Source organism: Hydra vulgaris, chromosome 11, assembly GCF_038396675.1.
Source record: "Hydra vulgaris chromosome 11, alternate assembly HydraT2T_AEP".
In the NCBI taxonomy this organism is placed as follows: domain Eukaryota; kingdom Metazoa; phylum Cnidaria; class Hydrozoa; order Anthoathecata; family Hydridae; genus Hydra; species Hydra vulgaris.
In genome coordinates, this window is record NC_088930.1 from 40,507,501 (window position 1) to 40,533,195 (window position 25,695).

At 27.3% G+C, this 25,695-nt stretch overlaps 1 protein-coding gene across 2 annotated transcripts in view; it reads right to left on the bottom strand.

Moving 5' to 3' along the window:
- Nucleotides 1-25,695, bottom strand: part of LOC100213618 (polyunsaturated fatty acid 5-lipoxygenase) — an 89,592-nt gene that overhangs the window by 18,170 nt on the left and 45,727 nt on the right. For both annotated transcript variants that reach the window (XM_065811080.1, XM_065811081.1), the window contains exons 3-8: nt 22,634-22,678; nt 22,426-22,554; nt 17,815-17,912; nt 3,531-3,663; nt 1,640-1,735; nt 467-563 (exon numbers count right to left, since the gene is read on the bottom strand). In XM_065811080.1, coding sequence (XP_065667152.1) covers nt 467-563; nt 1,640-1,735; nt 3,531-3,663; nt 17,815-17,912; nt 22,426-22,554; nt 22,634-22,678 — 598 coding nt within the window. The remainder of the gene's footprint in view (nt 1-466; nt 564-1,639; nt 1,736-3,530; nt 3,664-17,814; nt 17,913-22,425; nt 22,555-22,633; nt 22,679-25,695) is intronic.

Consider the following 25,695-nt stretch of genomic DNA (forward strand, 5'->3'; position numbering starts at 1 on the left):
AATTATATAAATATATATATATATATATATATATATATATATATATATATATATATATATATATATATATATATATATATATATATATATGAGTAAAAGTTCCAGTCAAAAAAAAGAAAAACTATTCAAACTAAGATGAGTAAAATATTTTTATGAGATAAATTTTAACAAATATTTTATTTTTTCTCTAACACAGAAGGCTTTTCATATAAAATCTTCTTCTGTGTATGAGATTTGCAAAACTATAAAAACCTCTCTCTCACTCTCTCTCTCTCTCTCTCTCTCTCTCTCTCTCTCTCTCCTCTCTCTCTCTCTCTCTCTATATATATATATATATATATATATATATATATATATATATATATATATATATATATATATATATATATGTTATCTCTGCATACTTACTGCAATACTGTATAGTTTGAGTATATATTTTGCACACTCTTAAATTAGAAAGATTTACCTAGATGAGTGCAGGATTGATGCAGAGAGCAATCAGCATTGTTAAAATACATCTTTGCAAGAAGCCATGTATATTGAGGATCACTTGGTAAAAATATCTAAATTAGGCATCACAATTAATGCAAAAAAATAATGTAAAAAAAAATAGTCTAAAAATAAAAAGTAAAATACTTTAAAACCTAACCACTTGATCTGCATTAATTTTATTTTGGTTTAAAATTTAATAAATTAATTATGTGAGTTACGAAGTCAGTCAAATTTTGGTTTGAAAATTGAAAGTTTTAAATTTATTAAAGGGATTCCAAACCTCCGAAACATGCTGTATTCATATTAAAGAAAATGATTTAAAAAAATGTTTGGCCTAAATTTTTTTGACTAAAACAAAAGAATAAATGCATACCAAAAAAAAATAACTTTTCTATTTTAGTCAAATAATTTTAAAATTGTTTTATTATTAATATATTGAATAATTTAATATATCTGATAAAAATAGAAGTTATTATCTTTTAATGCTTTATATTTTATTTTAATACATACTTTATATTATTACATAAAACAGCTGGCTCATTCATTTGGCTTGTTTAGTCAAATGAATGAATCAAAAATCTTTTTCAACTTCAAAATAAATTTTTTACATAAAAAAATATTGGCTGAACTTGTCGAATATAAGAAACAATTTTTGCTATAGAAAAATTTTTCTATATAAAAAAAGAATATTTGAAATATGAAAAGTATTTTATTCAGTAATGCAATTTTTAATTAATAACAGCATGTTAGATGGAACTGGTAAAAAAGTTCATTAATCTATATAATTGCAATAAGAACTTGTATCACAAAACATTTGAGAAAAATATACTTTGTATATCTTTATTTAATTTATTGTCTTACTTAAAATCTAAAACATTTTACTGTTTAGAAATAATACATTATCTCTTTTTATATTTATTGCTACGTAAATCGTATTAATATACTTAATGATTAAATCTATAAATAATTTTACCTTGTTTAATAAATATAATGAGGCATGTGTGTGAGTGTGTGCATGTGTGTGTGAGTGTGTGCGTGTGTCTGTGTGAAACTGTGTGTGCATGTGCGTGTGGTGAATCAAAGCATTAAAGCAATAAGTACAAAATAAATAAATGAGAAACAAAATCTATATATAAAAAATGTTTACTGGATTTTCTTCAGAAGGTTTCTGAAATAACTGAATAGCAACAGGAAGCAAAGTACCATTCTTGTTTGCATAAAAAAGTGCCATAGGTGCACAAACCTGAGTTGAAATTAATAACGATATATGGAGTTTTTAATTAAAATAATAAATAAAAAATATAATGAAAAACTTAAAGTTTATTATTAAAATGACTTTTTAGTATTTATTAAAATTTTATAGTACCAACATTTACAAGCCGCCTCCAAAAACTAAAATACATTTTTAAAAAAATAATTCAAAACATGTTTAGACAGTCTATAATTTTTTCAAAATAGTATATATCTTACATATAGTTATATACATATATATATGTATGCATATATATATGCATATATATATATATATATTTTTTTTTGTTAGTTCACCTCCCCAAGGCCAATAAGGCCACTACAGATGAGGAGGCTACTTAATTGTGGTTATAACCCTCTGTCAACTCTATGAATCCAAAACACGAACCTTGACGAACAAGGCTGCTGCGCGGAGAAAGAAGTTGAGCGCGGTACTACCAGGGACGTGGTGGGGATCGAACTCGGAACCTCTCGCTTATAAAGCGAACGCTCTTCCACAACACCACTACTGCATATATATATATATATATATATATATATATATATATATATATATATATAAATAAATAAATAAATAAATATAAATATATATATATATATATATATATATATATATATATATATATATATATATATATATATATAATATATATATATATATAATATATATATATTTTTCTAAACCATATCAACCTTGGACTCAAAAAAAGCAGAAAAAAATGCTGGTTTCATAAATAATAATTTTATTAAAAAAATTTATATATATATATATATATATATATATATATATATATATATATATATATATATATATATATATATATATATATTAGGGTGTCCCAGCCGCCACTTATATTCTAAAAAAGATCTGTTCATATTCTTAAAACTTTCTATTCTTGGTTCTCACAAGCAACTTGATTAAATTTTTTTGGATTTAGGGGGAGCACAAGACTCTTGAACACTTAGCGGGTCCTTAATATTATCAAAAAAAAAGTTTTTTAATAGTATGTCATGTTGGGTCTCAAAAGAAGCAAAATTATATAAAATATTTGAAAATAACATTCATTTTATAAATTATTAAAATTATTATTCAAGATTTTTTTGGGAATTATTATCAAAAAAATACAATTTATTTTTAGTCATAAAAGGTCTTTTTTCTGCAATAAATGCTAAAATAAAATTATATTGCAGATATATGCATTAACTATAAAATCAGACTGGAATGTTAATCAACTAATTTATTATATATACTTCAACCATTAGACACAGTCAAGTAAGTTAAGTGAGTTAGGCAAAAAGTTAAATATTTGCAGCAACAAATTTCAAGAATTAAAAAAAAATAAACTACAAAAAAAATAACTTTTTATCTCTGGTGACACATTTACACAAACACATTAAGTTTCAATCAACAAAATTTGTTGAGTTTTAAAGCATCCATTATTTCCACTTGATTCCACGTGAGCAAAATAAATCAAAATTATAAAATACTTAAACATTTTAAGTACCACATCATCATGCTTCATCAACTTCATCCAAACCTGTTTCATCATCCTTATCCTGTTTTATCACCCTTTAATCATTCATCCAAGTTTTATGATCCTTCATCTTGTTTCATCATTCTTGCCCCATCTTACATCATCATGTAATATCAGTCAGCATCAAAGGTGTCAACTTCAAATTTTAGCAACACAATGACTTCTGCCTGAACATATCAAATGTTGAAATGCTGTATAAATCTATTATTACATAAAACTTATTTTAAATTTAACTTCAAAAATATAACAAACCGTTCTTCCATTTTCCAAAATTAAATTTTCTAGAATCGCCAAGTTCACTATGAACAATTGCTTTTTTTCAATGGTTTCTTCAAGTGTGAAACCATCCAAGAATTGAGAAACCATCTCATTTGTTACAGGAAAGCTAAAATTATAAAATTAGTATTACTAGAAATTATAAAATTATAATAATTATTAAGTAAAGATTAAAATAATTCTAATAATGAAAAATAAAATTATTTAAAATAAATTTCTTTAACTAAAAAAATTGTTGAAAACTTAAAAGCTTTGTTTTGTTAAAGTTTTTCAAGGTATAAGAAAAGAACCTAACTAGGGTTAAAAACAAAAGAGTTAATAAATTAAATTAATAGATTTAAAAAAAAAAAAAAAAATCCTACAAAAAAAATATTTTATTTTTCATTATTATAGGGGGGAGTCTCCCCCTCCCAGAATCTTGAAAAGAGAAAAGTTAGGAATTTTCTTGCCACCAGTTGGGACAGTTGGGAAATCGGTGATAAAATCAAAAAATATTTTCCAGTTAAATAAAATTAAAATGTTTGCGAAAATCCATCAAAGACTTCTTTTTTTTTTGACTTGGACAAATAAACTTTACGTTTATTAAATGGCCTAAGGCTGTTTTCCACAAGACGAAATAAAATGCGAAGTCATAACGGAATGCCCTTTTGATTTCCACGTTGTTGTTTTTTTTCGCGCAACTTTTTTTTGTTATCAACAATAAAATTGGCAGCAGCAAGTTTATGCAAAAAAAATAGCAGCTGCAATTTTATGTTTGACTAAAAGCAGTTATTCATTTTTTTCATACTTTCTACTTTGAAACGTGAATATTTATTTTCATGAATTGATTTTAACATTTCTGTCTTTGTATAAAAGATATGATAGCATTTAAAATGATATGATTCATTTTTTAATATAATAATTTTATATAAAGCTTTTTATCAGAAAGTATAATGAAATAAATGCTAAAGTAGGATCAGAATTAGGTTTGTAGGAGTAATAGGCCTAATTAGAATATATAATAGGATTATTAGTTTTAATCTATTATTTTAAGACTTTTATATCTTATCACATTTATTAGGAGCAATAACTTTTATAAACATTGAATCATTTAAAAATTACAGTAAATTATCTGCGTTTGTTTTCCAGCACTAAATATGAATAGCAAAAGATATAAATTACAATGTTGCGTATGCAAAGCAGTATTTAATAACGACTATAAAACCAGTCATGAAAGATCCGTTCATGGTGGTAGAAAGGTTCGTATACAAACAGTGGGAGCCCCAGAGAATCCTTTTGTAGCTTCCTTAGCTTCAAAAAAACAAAAAATGGAACTTCAGAATGCTGGTATTGATGTCGAAGTGGATGATGAAATACAAAGTAGTGAACATACAAAGTTAGAGTTGATAATAATTGAAACATCGACTTCAACATGTGGTATATCCATAGAAGAAGAAACAACATCTTTTAATAAAAAATTTGAAGAGATTGCAAGTTCAAAAATTCAAGATAATGATGCAAAAGGGGAAAACCTGGGTTATGCTGTAGTCCAGGAACAAGCAGAGAAATTTACAGAATTAAATTCTAAATCAGATCATTTAACCCAGTTTCATGACCGAGATAAAAAGGATGACACAAATATTATTAACTTGGATACTACTGAAGTAAGCAGTGAAACAACAAATTGGACTTCGCTCATGGGGAATTTGGGTGTTTTAATAGATAATCTTAAAGATTGTAATGACATTTATAAAAAATATTGTAAAGAAGAATTAGTAAATGAAAAATTCGCTGCAATTGAAATTGTGAATGCAACAAGTTCTGTGGTGGAAATGTCAAAAAATGTTTTGAAAATGGGAAACGCTTTTATAAAAAAACTCGATACCAAAGCTCAAAATATTATAATTGATAAATCAGATTCATCAGCATTGATAAGCCATGACCCAGGTTTACGTCCACATACAATTACGGATAATCAAAAACTGTATTTAATCCATTTAGGGCCACACCAACCAAAACTTGCTAGTTTCCCAAGTGACCGTAAAAATAGATTTAATCGCCAGTGGTACAAAGAGTTTGAACATTTAGAATACAGCACTGAGAAGGATGCCACATTTTGTTTTATCTGCCGCCTATTTCCCAAGGGTGTTGGAAAGAAGGGAAAAACTGAAGATGCTTGGATAAATGTTGGGGTGAAATCTTGGGCTAAGATGAAAAGCTATGGGAAAGACAAACTTGGAAAGCTTCAGGCGCACTTTACCTCTCATGCACATAAAGTTGCATTAAGTGAATATTGTCACTTTCTTATGAAAAAAGGGCATATAGATCACCTTATTGATAAATCCAATAGAATTGCTCTAATAGAAGAGCAAAAAATAGAGATGCAGAATAGAAAAACTGTCAAAATTCTTATTGATACATGCAAGACTTTGGGAAGCCAAGGGCTAGCGTTTAGAGAATCGGAAAGTGCTAATCAAGGTAACTTTGTTGCAGTTGTTAATCTTATCTCTTGCCACAATCCCACACTAAAAGCCTGGATTGAAGATAGAGCCCTTCGTCCATATAGAGTTACATACACGAGTCCATCGTCTCAAAATGAAATGATTAGTTTAGTTGCAACTGAATTAAAGAGTAAGATCATTGATGAAATTAACAGCTCCAATTTTTTTTCCGTAATGGCTGACACTACTCCCAATATGTCACATAAGGACATAATGAGTATAGTTGTGAGAACAGCCAGTGAAAACGGTGAGATTCGGGAAAGGCTTTTGAAATCCGTTGAATGCACTGATAAAACTGGAAAAGAAATGGCTGAGCTAATTTTATCTTCTTTACATAAAGAAGGCATTGACACATCAAAGATGGCTTTTTAGTCTTATGACTACGCGAGTTCAATGTCTGGACAATTTAAAGGAATACAGAAGTATATAACAGAAGAAGTTGGCCATAATGTACCTTACATACCTTGTCAAGACCACAGAACAAACACTGCTCTTGAACATGCCTGTCATGTTAATGCTTTAATACGAAAATTGTTTAATGTCCTCGAACAATTGCATGTTTTCTTCACATCAAGCACAAAAAGATTTAGTCATTTAAAAGAAAAACTTGAAGACATTGACATTGCAATACAGCTTGAAAACCTATCTAGAACAAGACAGACCGCACGAGCAAAATCTGTTAAGGCTTTAAATCAGTGTTTGGAGAAGGTTATTGATCTTCTTCAGAGCATCTCAAATAATAAGATATTTGATACTAACACGAGAACTAAGGCAATGGGACTTTTGAAAAAAGTAACAACTTTTGATTTCATTATTCTTTTCTTCATGAAGAATATCATTGAGAAGATAAAAATATTAACTGAAATCTTAGAAAGTCTAAACTTCAATGTCATTGACAGTATTAATGTAATTGAAAGTACTGCCAAGAACATACAAAATATCAGTAACGATACAGATGCTATGAACAATTTGATTGAAAGTGCAGTAATATTTTCTAGAAAATTACACATTGATGCAGAAAACGATTACAAACGACACCATAGATTAATAGCAATGGAGATGAAAGCTTTTTACCGGAAAGAATTCAAAGAGGTCATTGACTCTCTAGCCATAGGTTTAACCGAAAACTCGGCAGCATTAAAGGAAATATTTGCCCCTATCACCAAAATTTTTAGTTTTCTGTTAAATAAGGATAATTTGAGTATTGAAAACTTAACAAAAGCAAGCAAACTTTTTCCTCCTGGATACAAGGATCATATTCCAGATGTTCATGTGCTGAAAGGCCAGATGGAAATTTTGATAGATATCTGTTTAGAAGTAGGTGATGGAGATTTTAACTCATCAAGAACACCAGCCAAGACGCTGCAAGACATTTTGTACCATGTTGTGAAGTTAAAGGATATACTGAAACAAGCCCATAAACTATGCATATTTGTAATCACAGCGGCTTATGGTGTAGCATCAAATGAGCGTTCTTTCAGTCAACTCAAGATTGTAAAATCACATCTGAGAACAACAATGAGTGACAAGAGATTGGATAGTCTCATGCTACTGAAGTGTGAAAAAGAACTTTGTAAAGGAGTTAACCCCGAACATCTTGTTAAACGATGGGTTCAGTTGAAGAAACGTCATATTAAAATCAAACAGTAGACAAAAAATGATAGGCTGATGATAAAATATTGTGCGTATAAGTTTTGTAATAAAATAATATTTTCCATATTCCTTTGTACTAACTCATTTCCGTTAAATTTTAAACTGCTATATATGCTGCCAGAATGGTTTGTAAAGTTTATTGGATTTGTAAATTGTAATATTTTTTTGGATTAATACAATTTCACTATGAATGGGTAAAACTTTTAGACGTTTTTTGAATTGAATACTTTGTATATATGTAAAGGAAACTATGTTTTGGTAATAGAAGTTAATAAATACTGATAATTGGCAATTCATGAGAGTGAGTGCAGTGTAGTATAACAATCAGTAGATTTTGTAAATAGGACAGAAATTGATTTCTTGAATTCTTGAATTATAAAAAACAGTTGTGAAAACTATGTTAAGCAGTTGGGAAAAACAAGGTCTCTTCCTCATCCCCCCCCTGGAATTTTTTCACGTAACGCCCCTGTATATATATATATATATATATATATATATATATATATATATATATATATATATATATATATATATATATATATATATATATATATATATATATATATATATATATATATATATGTATATATATGTATATATATATATATATATATATATATATATATACATATATATATACATATACTTATACAAAACTTTTAAAAGTATCTTCAAAAAATTCTTAGATTAAAAGATAAATTCTACAAACTACAAAATAATGATATTAGTATAGTAAAAAAGAAATCTAAGTATAATGTTAAAACAAATATATCCGAACTCAATGAAATAATATTAAAAATTGAGCAAGTGAATCTTGTCAAAATTCAATCAGTTGATTCATTGCAGGAAAGGATAGCCCTTAAAGAACTTAAAGAAATAAAAGATATTGTTATCAAAAAAGCAGATAAAGGTAACACTCTAATTGTAATGGACTCAACATACTATAAAGATAAACTTGTTAACTAAGATCATTTATCATCTTTAACTACTTATGAAAAAACAAATTTTGACTCAGATAGAAGAGTTTTCAAAAATCTTTCAAAAATGATTGCTAAACATAAATGTCTAACACAAAACGAAATAGACTTCATTACAAATTTTGAATGGAAATCTAGTACTTTTTACGTTATTCCAAAAATTCATAAATGCAATGAAATAATTAAAAAGGTTCAAGAATCTAGTTCTCCATTTATAGAAATGAAACCTCCAAAAGATTTAAAAGCTCGACCTATTATTGCTGGAATAGACTCACCAACATCACACTTAAGCCAATTTCTTCACATAATATTATCTCTGATTGTAAAAAACAAAAGACTTATATAAAAGATGATTGGGATTTCTTAAGAAAAATCCCTAGAAATATTGATTCAGACAGTGTAATACTAACATGTGACATTGTCAATCTATACACAAGTATTCCACATAATCTAGGTCTTAAAGCATTACAATTCTGGATTGAACAGAAAGACTTAATAGCAGATCAATTCACCCGCGACTTCCTCTTAGAATCGGCATCTTTCATTTTAGAAAACAATAATTTTATTTTTGATAAACTAAGTATACCACCAGATTACAGGTACAGCCATGGGTACAGATTTTGCCCCAGACTATGCATGTCTTACAATTGGATTTTTAAAAGAAACTATGCTTTTTCCAAAAATCTTACCTAAATTCTTTTCAAAAGAAGAAGTTAAAAATATTGAACAGTTTTATTTTAGATATGTTGATGATGGTTTCAACATATGGCCAAAAAATCTAGACATCGCCAAGTTTAAAAGTTCTCTAGAAATATTACATAATTCAATTAGTTTTATGGTTGATTTAGGTATACAATACAATAAAAACGGAAATACCTACAATGTCATTAACTTTTTAGATGTATTGGTTATTCTTAAAAATAACAAACATATCAAAACAGATATACTTTACAAAGAAACAAACACCCACTACTATTTAAATTACAATACTTTTCGTCCTTTCCACATAAAAAAGAATATCCCATATAATCTTGCTAAAAGAATAATTGTTTTTACCTCGGATTATGCTACAGAAAAACTACACTTAACGGACTTAAAATTATGGTTAAAAGAATGTCTTTACCCAGATAATATTAAAGAAAAAGCATTTCATAATGCCAAATTACAAGGACCAGCACCTTTAAATAAATCCAAAGAAGTTTTTCCTTTGGTTACTACATTTTATAGCAATTTAAATTGCCAGCCTATTTTAACAGAAACTAACCTTTTACTAAGTCTATCTACTAATGCAAGGGTAAAGGAGGTTTTTTCAAATATTCATCCAGTAATAGCCTACAAACAACCACCAAACTTACTTAGACAACTAACTTCTTCACAATTTTATTCTATTTCATCTATCAAAAAAACGGCTTTATTCAAATGTAAAGATATTCGTTATAAAATTTGCCAATTATATTATAAGAAGTTGATAAGTTTGAGACGTCCAATGGAACTATTTGGAATATTAAAAACCACATTACTTGTAATAGCAAAAATGTTATTTATTATTTAAAGTGATTATCGTGATTATGGTAAATCAACTTACACTGGAAAAACAAACAATTTAAGAAACCATACTAATAGCCATATTTCCAGTTGCAGAACAGGAAAATCTACAGACCAATTTGACAATCATGTATTTGAATGCCAGAGATAGCACAATAAAACTATAGAACCTTTTTTCCAACTATTTGTTTTCTTTGAATTAAAAAGTAAAAAATATTTGTTGTCATATGAAAGTCATTTACATAAACAAAAACATGACACATTTAATTGAGACTTCCTTTTAAAAAAATGTTATAATGGTAACTCATAGTTACAATATAGCAATTAAATATTACTATTATCTAACTTTCTACAATTATAAAAATCTTGACAAAAGCATTAAACATAGCACTACTGATGAAAATAGTGAAGGGCCTCTAGTGCTTTATTATCATTTATATGATAATAAAGCACGAGAGGCCTTTATATATAATATATTTATTTTAAAGAAATAAATCTTTTTCCAAATATCAAAAATTCAATTAGTGTTTTTTTTGCTTGGCATACCTTTTTCCATTATATGTATGTATATATGAGCCCCTGAGATGCATAGTGGTATAAATCACTCATATCTAGTTTTGAGATACAGAGGCATTTAGTAGACATCATATCATAAATCATCAAACTGCTTTAGAGGAAGTAAATAAAAATAGCATCATTATTGATATCATTAGACTTATACCACTCTGCTATGTAATAGAATAAACAAAATATTAACCATTGGTGGCAATGACTCAAAATATTGAAAAAAGTGACTTATACCACTATGCATCTCATGGGCTCATATATATATATGTAAATATATATATATATATATATATATATATACATATATATATATATATATATATACATATATATATATATATACATATATATATATATATATACATATATATATACATATATATATATATATATACATATATATATATATATATACATATATATATATATATATATATATATATATATATATATATATATATATATATATATACATATATATATATATATATACACATATATATATATATATACATATATATATATATATATATATATATATATATATATATATATATATATATATATATATATATATATATATATATATATATATATATATATATATATTTGCTTCTGGTTGGAATTGAAAATTTTTTTTTACTTTTTTTTTATGATATGTGACAAAGGCTGTGTAGATAAATCAAACAATCACTATCCTACAGACCAATAAAGAACTATAGGTAAACCTGGGTAAATAATACAAATGTAATTTTATTTGCAGAAATAGTAGTATTGCAAATACATTTGCAAAAATTACATTTGTATTTTTTACCTAGATTTACCTATAGTTCTTCATTCCTCTGTTGGATAATGATTTTTTGAATTATTTACACAGCCTGTGTCACATGTCATAAAAAAAAAAATGTTTTTAATTCCAGCTATAAGTGAATTGATCTAAAAGACACAAATTCCGGCCGGAATTATGGAATTAGGGATGTACCCTAATATATATATATATATATATATATATATTATATATATATATATATATATATATATATATATATTAAGGTACATCTCTAATATATATATATATATATATATATAATATATATATATATATATATATATATATATATATATATATATATATATATATACATACATATATATATATATATATATATATATATATATATATGCATACATACATATATATATACTGCATACAGCTAAAATTCCCCTGCCTTGGGGCTCTTATTTGAGTAAAGGACAGAGATGGTGTCTTGATAAAAATACTCATCTTGGGGAGATGTTAACTGCATCCAGCTACTGTCTTGTAGGAGGCCTCCTAGGCAAAGACTTTAGGGGTAAGCAGAATAATTCTGTTGACCAGCCTTAAACCCCTTCCTCATCTATTAGGCTGGCGTAGATGTTTACATTGTTTCCTGCTTAGGATGATGAATGCTGGATCTTCTAGACTCTACTAATAGATTTTTGCTTGTGCCACCTTGATAGTGGCTATGCAACTCTTCCTGTTATTTATTAATGAGGGTACAGCTCTAAAACTTAGTTTAATGGTTCTGAGGCCAGCTGGTAGTAAGGTTTTTTGAATTCTTCGGTATCTCTCGGAGAGGCTGATTCCATCAACAGCTGCAAATTATAAGAGTGTTAACAGTGCCATGTTGCGCATGGATGGTGTCCCTGTTCATGCTTTTGCTGTGCATTGTTGAGGTCACATAAGGAGCCCATTGTTACAACTTGGGGTTAACTAACAGGACTGAGAAAAATGCATAGCTCATTGCTCAAGAGGCCGTGCTCTATCTATGAATAAGTCAAGTTCTCTTTAAACTTAAAACATGCCAAAAGTAACCTAAAATATTAAACATAAAAAACCATCCTCAACACCTACTTTTTTTTATATATCTTTTACTAATATTCATGGTCTGCGAAGCAACCTTCGATCAGTTGAACCTTACCTTTTACAAAATTCACTAGACTTGTTGCTCTTAGTGAGACTAATTTAAATTCTGCTATTCCTTCTTCTGATCTCAGTGTTGATGGGTACTACCCTTTGATATGCAAATACTCCAATAGTAAAATGCTTGGCTTGGGAGTATACATATGCATCAATTCACCTATTTGTCATGAAATCAGGTTTGAACCCTTTGACCTTCTTTCATGTGCTTCCACTTAGCATCTCTTTATTCTATCACCTTTCTCTTTGTTCTTTATCATTCTCCTTCCCAAGACTGCACTCTTTTAGGTGTAATTTCTGATCAAATTGACTATGCCCTCTCTCTTGGCTTTAATTCCACTGAGCCTGCTGGCACTAAAGTCTATAACTTCTGCATTTCTAAATCTCTCTTTTTTTTTTTTGTAATTCAGCTTCCGAAGGCCGATAAAGATACCTACAGATGAATTGGCTACTTGTGATTATAACCCTCTATCAATTCTATAACTCCAAAACACGAACCTTGATGAACAAGGCCGCTGCGCAGAGAAACAAGTTGAGCACAGTACTACCAGGGATGTGGTTGGAATCGAACTCCAAACCTCTTGCTTATGAATCGAGCGATTTACCACTACACCACTACCGCATTTTTTCACTACATCACTATCGCATTCTTACTCAGATAGTTAACTTTGTGTTTTCCTGAAAACCCTAATCATTTACCTTCACTCCTTGATTTATGTCTGGTCTCTGATCCTAGCTTGTGTTCAATTTCTTTTTTTTCTCTTGGTTCTGATTCTTTTTCTTGTGGTTCTGACCATGCTATGATCTCTTTATATCTTTTGTCTTGCAACTTCTTTTCGAACTCACACTATCATTGCACTACTTACTACTACCCAAAGCTGACTGGGATTTTTTTTGTGATTTTCTTTGTGACGGTCCTTGGGTTGATGTCTTTTACCTTTCAGCTGAAAAATGCGCCTCCTACATAACCTCCTGGATTCAAGCAGGAATGGAAGCTTTTATTCCTTCTTGTTGGTTCCAAGTCAAGCCTCATTCTACACCATGGTTTTCACCCTTTTGTGCAGCTGCTATATCTAATCATAACCATTTTTATCTTTTTCAAAAGAACAACTCATTCGAGAACAAACAGCTATTTATTATTGCAATAAATCGATGTAAAAAGTGCTGTCAGATGCTAAGCTCCATTATTCCCAGTTCACTAAATCTTGTATCTTATCTCAAAAGTTAGGCTCTAAAGTCTTTTGAAAAATCTTTTACAGCGTCAATAACAAAGGAAGGTCTAACATTCCATCTCTCATTCATGGGACTGATCTTATTTCCTCTCCCAAGGATAAGGCAGAACTATTTGCAAAGAACTTTTCTTCCAATTTGACTCTCGAATCTTATGGCCATTCTCTTCTTCCATTCCAATTAAACAGGTTAACCCATTGTTAGACATTCAAATCACTCCAGCTTCCGTTGCTAAAGTTATATCTCAATTAAATTCTTCTACGGCTTGTGGTTCAGACAACATTCCTGTCATAGTCTTACAAAATTGTTCTCCAGAACTCTCTTCTATTCTCTCTAAACTATTTAATAAGTGCTTGACTGAGTCTTGTTTTCTTACCTGCTGGAAAATGCATCTGTTGTTCCAATTTTCAAAAACTCCCGTGAACATTCTGACCCCTCCAATTATTGTCTGTTTAGTCTTCTTTCTTTTATTAGCAGGTCTTTGAGTTTTTGATAAACAAATTTCTCACATCCCATCTTGAGTCAAATAACTTACTGTCAGACAACCAATACCGTTTTTGATTCTCTCACTCTACGACTGACTTGCTAACAACTGTGACTGAAAGATTTTATTGTGCATTAGATGGAGATAGAGAGGCTAGGACATATAGGACATACTCTTATATGTTTTATGGTAAACCCTTTATGTCAAATATTTTTTGCCAACCTGATGCCAACCTCTAACAGTTTAAGGTTGGCAATTTGATGTCGACTTCATTTTTTCTAATTCCGATATTATATATATATATATATATATATATATATATATATATTTATCATACACATATATGAATATATGCATATATTTAATTATATATTTAAAAATATATAAAAAATATATATTTAAACTTTAATACAATACAATGAAAAGAGAGAGTGAGAGAGTGAGAGAAAGAGAGAGAGAGAGAGAGAGAGAGAGAGAGAGAGAGAGAGAGAGAGAGAGAGAAAGAAAGAGAAAGACATATTTTTAACACTGCTTCTCTTAATAAATTTAAAATTCATTAAAACATGAATGTAATTAATGTAAAAGACTATGTATTCTATTATATTCCAATTAACTATTTTAAAAAAACTAAAAACTTGAACTAAGTCATTGTTTCAAGTAACACCTTGTAGTGGGGTTACTTGGGACAAGTATTTGTTTTTTAAATTATAAGTAATATAAATCAATGCTTTGATGAATGGAATGGAAACTCAATGGTTATGTACAAACACAGATTTATGATTTGACATTTTTTGTCCAAATTAATAACTTTTTCACTTAGCTCTACATTTGTTTAAAGTTGAAAATCGCCCCAGGAACCCCGGTTGTGGTATTCATATAATATGAATTTGATTTTTTTAAAATAGTAACCAACAATTACAAAATCATTGATGAAGAGAAGCAACACCAAGCTTCTCTTTCCTTTTTCTTTCACGATAACCATGTCTACGCAGACACGATAGGCACAGTTATTGTGTATGAATAGTTTTAACCAAAACAAAAACAAAAAAAAAAGCAAAAACAAAAAAAAAATACAATATAGCATTGAGTGATGAAGATAGCAAAAAAAAAGCAAAAAAAACAATATAACGTTGACTTTCTCAATGTAAATAGCAAATTTGATGAAGAAAGAAAGAAACCAATATAAAAAGAAACTTTAAAGTTTTAAAGTCAATTTTTAATGATTATAAATGCAATTAATTTTGTGTATTAAAGGGTACGAAAAAATAATTTACAATTTAAAAACAATTTCTTGTACAAGTTATAGTAAGAGTTTAAGTATCAAGTAATACATGTGAATTAAAGCAGTCTTAGTCTCTCCTGGAAAACTTGTTGTAATTTAAAATTTTAATTCCATTGTTATTATCTTTTCCAAATACTTTCAGAGTATTTGAAAAAGATAATAAATACTTTTACAAATTCATGCACACTTTTACAAATTCATGCACACTTTTACAAATACATGCACACTTTTACAGCATTTATGAATATGCCACCTTTCATGATATTAAAAAATTTTAATTAAAATTTTTTAACTAAAAAATTGTATGAAGCATATTTCATATATAAAAGATGCATATAAAGTTTTTTTTTATAAACATAATGCTTATAAGCATACCTCAGATTTTAGTAAAATATAAGCGTAAATAAGCATATTGTTGAGTTTGATAAACCATTCAACTAGTTTGAATTGTTTACAATTAAAATTTTGAATATTTTTGTATAAATAACAACCAACAGAAAATATTTACTTCGGTTTATGTTTTGCAACTTAAAGAATTTATGATGCTATTGTATAGCAAAACATAAACCTCTATAGTTAGAACAGAACAAGTGTTAAAAATTTTTTATACAATTATTAATTTCTTCAGAAAGAAACATTTTGATATGTTACCAGACTTTCTCATTCCCACAAATGTATTACTGTGCAGTTTATTAAATACAATATTATTTAAAATGTGTATTTAAATTTTTGTTTTAAATAGTATTAAAATAAGCATGTTTTATTAGGAATATGCTTTGAAATACTAATTGTACTTGAATTTAGTAATAATTACTAATTATTTACTAAATTCAAGTACTATTTCATTAAATAAATGCTTTGAGGAAGTCATAAATGTATTTAAATATTTAAGGTAAATAATGTGCAGTTTATGAATGAAGCTACTAAGTTACACAATGCGCTGCATATATATAAAATAAAATATAAATTTATAAATAAAATTATAAAAAAAAAAAATTATAAATAAAATTATAAATTTATCAACAAAAGCAAAAAACATCTAAGAGAAACTAAAATTCTTTGATAAAAAAAAAGAGAAAAAAAGCTGTACTTTTTTTATGAACCAGAAGCCTTTTAAATAAAATTTTATGATCATTTTTCAATTTTTCCTCTTTAAATTTAATGAAAATTAAATAAATTCATGGAAAGATAAGTTTATTTGTTTCCATTGAATTTCTCCCAGTTTGTTTAAAATACATTGAAAGAGGCAACTAATAGAAAAACTATTTTTGATTTTTTTAAGTTTAAATTTTTGTCACAAACCAATCAAACTTGTCAGATAAAACTAAATATTATATAATCTATTATAGCAGCGCCAGTGAATTTGAAAGTATACCAGTAAAATTAAAACTACTAAGGCACCTAAGTTAATTTATAAGTAGCTAAATTACTAAAGTGATGTTAAAAATGGTTTTTACTTTCAAAAAATTCTTTTTCTAAAACAACATAATAAAACAGGAGAAATATTGAATAAATGAGTCAAATCTTGACAATTATGTTAACGCTTGTTTAAAGTAAATTATAATATAAGTAGACTAATAAATAATTAAAGTAATTGTTTGATTAATATAAATTCATTAGTAAAGAGATTCATTTGAATTGGAGTAGACCACTTTAAAGGAAAAGTAATTAATTAAAGGGTCAAATTAATAAAAATCAATCAGAACATATAGCAAAAATGTGCTTCAATTTTAAATAAAATGTAAATAAAACACATAACTAGTATTAGCATAAATTATTATTTATTATAAATATTAATAAATAAAATATCAATAAATTAATAAATAAATTATAAGACAATTAAATATTAATAAATAAATATTTTTACAGAACTTATAGCTCAATAAAATAAAAATGCGTTAACCTTGAGAAAATAACAAAGCTAATAAAAAAAATAAAAAATAGTTTTATATAAAAGCAATAATTTTTCGTACAAAACAAATTTAGAAAACAAATATTAAAACAAAATTCTATTTCCATTAATTTTTTTTTATGAAATATATAATTTTGATAAATAATAAGTTAACAAATAACGAAACCTACTTGTCAGGTACTTTTTTACATAACTGAATCAAAACTGGATTGCATCCACATAACCGTTGTTCACCAAACTTTTCATCTGATTGCCAATTATGAAAACCCTTTTAAAAAGTAAAATTTAAAGAACTGTTAAAATTAATTATTAAATTATTAAAAAATTATTTATATTTTTAAAAATATTTTCAAAAAGAAAACCTTATGCAACTTCTTGTCATTGCACTACAGATACTTTAAAAAAATACCCATGTTTATTATAGCATTTTAGTTTTTTTTTGGATTTGGATTTCTAGTATTTTTTAATTCTTTATTTTAGGTTATTAAGTAAACGCTCTCACAGAACAACACAGAAGAACATTTAATAAAGAAGACTCTGCTGCCTTTCTCACTAATATTGTTCAAATAGCCAGAGTAAGAATCAAACATGAAACTTTTTCTTCTTGATTTTGAAGTCAATGCTTTACTGCTGCACCACAGCTGCTTTTATTTCTGTTCTATATATAATAACATGACATAATGGCAATTTTTATGTAACAATTTAGAAATGAAAAGAGTTTGTTTAAATAAAAAATTTTGAAAAAAAAAAAAAAGAATTTGATGCAAAATACTTTATAAAAAAAGGATAAAGAAAAAAAATAAATAAAGAGATCATATTTTATCTTGCATTTTTAATTGTTAAAAAGCAATTAAAAGGGGCAAGATATATATATATATATATATATATTTATATATATATATATATATATATATATATATATATATATATATATATATATATATATACATATACATATATATATATATATATATATATATATATATATATATATAATATATATATATATATATATATATATATATATATATATATATATACACATATATATATATATACAGCCTTCAGAAATAGGAAGATAAGGTCAGCAATATTTTTCTGACTTTAATCTGTGTGAAGTTAGCATCAGGTTGGCAGAAAAAATGTAAAACAAAGGTTTGACCATAAAACATAGAAACGAGCTCGGCGATTTTTTGCCAACCTCAAACATTTCTAGATGCCAATCTAGAAATGCTTGAGGTTAAAAACCGACCTCATTTCTATGTTTTATGGTCCAATCTTTGTTAGGTCTGCACTGCCCAACGCCGACACTACTTCCGAGGGTTGTATGTATGTATATATATATATATATATATATATATATATACATATATATATATATATATATATATATATATATATATATATATATATTTATATATATATATATATATACATATATATATATATACATATATATATATATATATATATATATATATATATATATATATATATATATATATATATATATATATATATATATATATATACACACACACATATATACACACACACACACACACACACACACACACACACACACACACACACACACACACACACACACACACACACACACACACACACATATATATATATATATTATATATTGCGTACTAATAGCTGAAGAGCTACACAATTTCTTTCAGAAAACTTAAAGTACTAAAAGTTATAATTTAAACGGAACTTAAAGAAAATTTCAAAACAATAAAGCTCATGGAAAAAACTAGTAATCGATAAATAAAAGTTATCTAGTCACAATAATAATTATTAGATTGATAGAATTCCTTCATTGTAGTAGAATCCACATGGCATTTTTATAACAGCAGTTCTAATATTAAATGGTTGCTCTAAGGTAATTCATCCAGTGGATATATTGCTCATTAATAGCTACTGATTACGAACTTTTGAACGCTGAGAGATTAAACTATGAAACTTAAAAGTTTATTGATGAATAAGAACTTTGTTAAGAATAGTAAATTAAACATTTTATCAACTTCATGCTTTTTTTTAAAAAAAAATAATGAAATTTAACATTTTTAAATTTTTACTTTTTAAATTCATATTTATCAGTCATGGACACTTTTTTCAAAATTTCAAACTCATTTTTAAAATACTTTAAAAATTCAATACAATCACTGAAGTTTAAATCAAATTTCAACATAGTTATATATTTAATTGTCTCCACCGCCAATCTGTTTTTTTCATCCGTCCATTAAGCTTCAATTCTTTCAACGGTTGCATTGTGACCTGGTATTGCAAACATATATTAGAATATCTTTAGAATTTCTGAATACTTGTTTGATACCATTATAGTGTTGAAATATTGCAACCATTTTTTGTTTATATCAACAATCTCTTTTGATAAGTGGTTTTTAGAAAATTTTTTGCCAATTAACAAACTAGTTAAGACATTTTCCCTTGTCTATGCAAACATTTTTATCCTTTAAATACTCAATTGTATTGTTGACTTGCTCTTAAACTAGTTCCTTTTTAGACAAGGAAAATGTTTTAAATGGTTGGAACTGCTCCACCCATGAGTTCAAATACTCCAAACCATTTTGGTACATACTAAAAGCATCATTTTTGCAATTTATTTTTTCGTTTAGTTGAAGTTCTTCATTCTTTAGGAGATTGCACACACCTTGCAAACACCAATTAGCTTTAATACAAATTTTTAGTTGATCTAATACTTCTTCCAAAATCTCTATTAAATTTATAATGCAATTAGAACCTGCTTCTTAACTTCTTAACTTAAGAACGTTTTGTTGAAATGTATAGCATTTGCAAAACTTTATGGATTGCTGGATGTAATTTATGGAACATTTGCAAAACTTTATGGATTGCTGGATGTAATGATAACTAACAAATTTTACTTAATGATAAAATCTTTCGGTAGTCAATTTCTACCAAAGTACAAAAATCTTTCAGAGATTCCACACAAACTGTGTAAATCAAGAAATACTGATATATCTTAAAGAGCACCTGCTCTATGTTAATATCCATGGAATCTACAGCATGCTGAATACTGTTGTTAAACATGTGAACAGAACATCCGCTTCCTTTGATAAATCTAAACTCTTTTTGCAGTAAACAATAAACGTTATGATTTCCAGAGAAAACGTTATGATTTCCCTCCAAAAGCCTTGAACTTTTCTTTGCAATGTAATTCTTTTAAATTATGTACCATTATATTTGAAATAGTCTTAAATTTTTCATTAACAACTGATTTTAAATCTGTCATTTATAGGGTCAGTCCATTTTGAGTGGGAATCATAATAGGAAAAAGTTTCACATCTTTATGGTTACTCCAATCAGTTTGCACACCTAAGAAATTGACATTTTCCAAATATTTCTTGATAATATCCATGTCAGAGAACCTTATATTCCCTTAACTATTGCCTCACATTTAGCACAAGCCAGAGATACACTTCTTGCAATTTCTAAATCTATAAAGATTACTGAGTTTAGCTTTGCTTTACAGCCTAATGATCGAAAACTAAAATGGTGTGAAACAGTGTGATACGATAACATCAGTTTGGCTACAGATACATTTTTCTCCTTTGAGAAATCATAAAATTGTAGACAACCTGACAATTTTCAACTAAACCCAAATTTTTCTTTGTGATTTTCTGTATTTAAGTGAAGGTCTAGAGATATTTTCCTTTTATTACAGACTACATTACAGGTCACATTACAGACTACACAGAATGCCTCTTCTGGATTTGAATTGCTTATAACATCGTTGTAATTTATCCATAAACAAACACCTACTTTTGTTAATCATTTAAACCTTGCTTCAAATTAATTTCTAAAAATTTTGTATTAAAAAAAAACTAATGAGCGAAAAGTTATAAGATATTATTTCATCAATTTTAGGCATTTTATTGATCAAATATTTTTGTAAATTTGGTACTAGTGTAAACATAATACTTAAACAATAAAGTGAGAATAAGGATATTTATGCAAAAAATTTTATATTTTAAAACTTTGAACTATTTGCATTCGAATATGAGGGGAATATCTTACGTTTAAAATTCACAAAAAATTACATAATAAAGTAAGATAATATCAAGCTAAAAACTTGATAGTAAAAGTATATTGTAAAAGGAGGACATTTAATAACATTTGGCTCAAAGAGGAGGACGGAAGACAACAGGCAAAAAAATAGGACATGTTCTCCTAAAAGAGTACAGTTGGTCACCCAAGAGGCAGGTGGGGCAACAATTTTGAGGCATTTTTTTCCTCAGGCTCCAATCATTGCAAATTTTTAGAAAGTATCCTTATTTGACATAAGTGTAAACATATTAATGTCTGGAGTTTGCTCCATGTCTGGAAGCTATCTAAAACACCTAAAAATATAGAATCCTCTCCATGCTTACAAATGTGCAAACAGTAAGGATCTGTCCACTAATTATGTTAACAAAATACGGGGAGAGAGAGCCTGGAAATTTTTGACAGTTGTTGACAAGAGGAAGAGGTAGGTTAAGCAAATTTTTTTCAATAAATTAAATTACTTTAAAAAAAGGAAAAAAAAGAAAGAAGGAAAGATAAGAAGAAGGGTAGAGAGGTCAAAACTTTATATAGTTATGACTTCTATAAAAAACTAAAAATCTGTTGAATAATTTATGACAAAAAGTATGATATATTTGGCAAAATTTTGCAAAATTACAAACATTTTATCAATAAAATATTTTTGTAAACTTGGTACTAGTGTAAACATAATACTTAAAACTTACATATGGAACAGGAAAACTGCCTTTATACAATTTTAAATAATCTCCAATTGCTGTCCATTTATCAGATGTTAGCCATCCAGTGAGCTTAGCCTGTGTTATTAATTTGATTTTTCTACTCACAACATCCCACTAAAAAAGTTAAACAATTTGAATATTATTTATTTATGTCTACATAAACAATTTAAATTATTAGCACAGCTTAAATTACCTTATAACTAAAGCTAAAATTCTCCTCAATCGGAAGATTTGCTACCTAAAATGAAAAAAGAATAAATAAAAATAAAAACAAGAAATGAATGAAACTAATTTTTTGGAGATTATTTTGTTATTAATTAATGATTATTATCACTAATTAATAACAACATAATCTCCAAAAAATGTTTTAAAAGTTATTTTTTAAAAATGTAATATAATTAGAAAACATTATAAAAAGGTGTAGGTATTATGGACTAAATGACTTTTTTTTCTTCTAGTTTAATGTTCCTTGCGTAGAGTTAAGATTGCTTTCCATAAAGTTTTCTTACTTATGACATCAAGAAAAAGCTAAAGCAATTTTAGGTCCAGATGCCCTTCCTTGCGGTGGTCTGTTTTCCAAATTAAAATTAATAATTTTTAATTTAATATCACTAAAAAAAAAAATACTAAATTTTTATGAGATTCTGCTACCCTTTACCAAAACTAAATTAGGGGTTCTATATCCAAGTCTTCATTTTACTTGGTAAATCATCTTTACCACAACAAATGAGGAGCCCCAAATTTAATAAATTCGCGATTTTAATTTCATGAATTAAGAAAACAGTTTTAAAAAAAGAGCTTTTTCATTTGTCATACAAAAACAATAAATGACAATAAATGATAAAGCTCTTTTTACAGCTGGCGTTTAGTAGCGCTGCTTTTTGTATACTTTTAGCTGTACTCAAGCATTCAAACTTTTTATGGGTACAACAGTTACAAAAAAAAAAAGTTACATAATATTGTAAAAGCGCATTTAAATTAATAAAAAATAAAATATTTTGTAACAAAATTCTTTGTTTTTTAATTAAAAAATTACATTAAAACGTGTGAGGTATAACCAAGGACACTTTAATAGATTTAATAATCTAATAATTTAATAATCAAGAACGTTTTAATTAGGGTTGCCAGATACAGTCACCTAAAGGGGGACATAGAAAAGCCAAAAAGAAGACAAAGGAGGACATACCTCAGGGCTGTGATGCAAAAATTTTTAGGTAAGGAAGGGTCATTTTCAAAAAAATAAGGAAGGGGGATCGTTTTTGCTCAATTTTTATTATTAAACTTGCATGAAACAATGAGAATTTATTAAAAAAAGGGAGATCAATCGCAACCCAATGACCCCTCACAGTCAGGCATGTACTTAAGTTTAGTTATACCTTAAACAGAAGGTTTTTAAGATTTTAGGGCGCTAATGACCTTTATTATGGGGAGGGAGTGTAAAATTCCGACCCTCTAGCCACAGTACTGACACCGGATAAAATAAACAACTAATATAATATCCGATAAAATAAAAGAAATTATAGAAATATTAATATATAAGAAGTTATATAAGAACAATATATATTACAGTACAAAAAGATAATTGGTAAATTGTTGGTATTGTAAGTTGATATTTAACAATAAAAAAAATGGAAATGGAAACAAGTTTTTAAATTATCTTTAGCATGTTTTTTTGCAAGCTACGCATCTATTTGACTAATTGTTGCTAACTCTGGTAACTTCCTCCAAATTAAAATTGCAATTAATATTTTTTATTTAAAAAAAAGAATGCAACGTTCAGGTATACAGTGTTTAATAGATTAAATTATTTACAATAACATGTTTTGTCAAATAATATTTCTCGGAGGAGCCAACTTTACGCAGAAGATTTTTGTTAGCAATCATATATTTTTAAAACTGTTTACAAGTAAAGTTCTTTAAGTTATACTTGGTGAAAATGATGTCCAATACAGAGTCAACTAAAAGTCTGTTCCTTTCCTTTGTACATAGAGCATTAATCAAAGAGAACACTCTTTCAACATTTCCATTGTGTCCTGAGATACAGAAGAATACTTCACAAATTTTAAGCTTCTCTGAGAAGCAACTTGCATTTAGACAAGTTAATAAAAAATAAAACCTACTTTTTATGCAAGCATATTTCAAAAAACTGCTCTTTTTAGCCTTGTGCAAATGATTTTTGATTGCAATTTGGTCAAACAGTTGTACATCATCCAAAAAGAACCTTTTTTTTTTCAGGTATTAAATGCATATTAAAGGTCATAAAATGTGCTGTCTTTTACTTTATTTAAATACATCCAACCAGAGCATTAAAATTCATCAAAAGGTTTCAACCATTTATCTAAATAAAGAATGCATGCTTCATACACTAGCTTAACTTCTGCTATAAAGCAAATATGATCTTCTTCTCTGTCACTTTCTTTATGCTTTTTTAATATACCTTTAAGCAATAGGAATGTTTCATTTAACCAGCCTTTTAAAACAAACAAGGTAGAGTGAAGAAGGCTCATAACTTCTGAAACTGACTTTCCTTCCCTTTCAATTGCTGTAATATTTACTTGAAATACAAACATCAACGAATGCAAAAACCAAAGATAAGCTTCTATAAATTCATTCTCAAAATATATTTTTATGATAACAGGTGGTTGATCTACAGAAAGAAAGTATATTTTTAAAGCATCAAATAACCTCAGCAATATTTCAATAGCTGGAAACAAACTTAAGCATCTAGTTTTAGAGTGATGGAGTAGTTAATGAAAACTAATGTCAATATAGTCGCATAAATATTTTTTAAGCGTCTGTACTAAAATTGTAAATAGCAAAATAATTGGATATTTTCAAGACAACAGTTTTAACATCAATCTTTATTAAATCTGCTCCATGTTGGATGCAATTGTGCAAAACGTGGGCAGGCCATCTAACACCTACTAACGGTTTTTTTTAAAGCTTCTTTCAAATACGAGAACACATTTTTGTCTACTTTTCTATTAATGCTTCCAAAGTTTACATTAGCATTGTCTCCAGCAAAAGCAACACACTTAAACAACTCATAAGATTCGAATGTTTTAAAAATATATTGAGATATAGTTTCAGAGGTTTTCATTTGGTGTGTTTTCTAACGTGAGAATTTTAGCTTGGATACCAGCCAGTCTAAGTCTATTGAATAACGATCGGAAGTACTTTCTGTGAACCGTGATTGCTAGCATCCGTGGAAAGACAGAAATATGAAATGCTGGTTTATGATTACCTCAGTTGTTT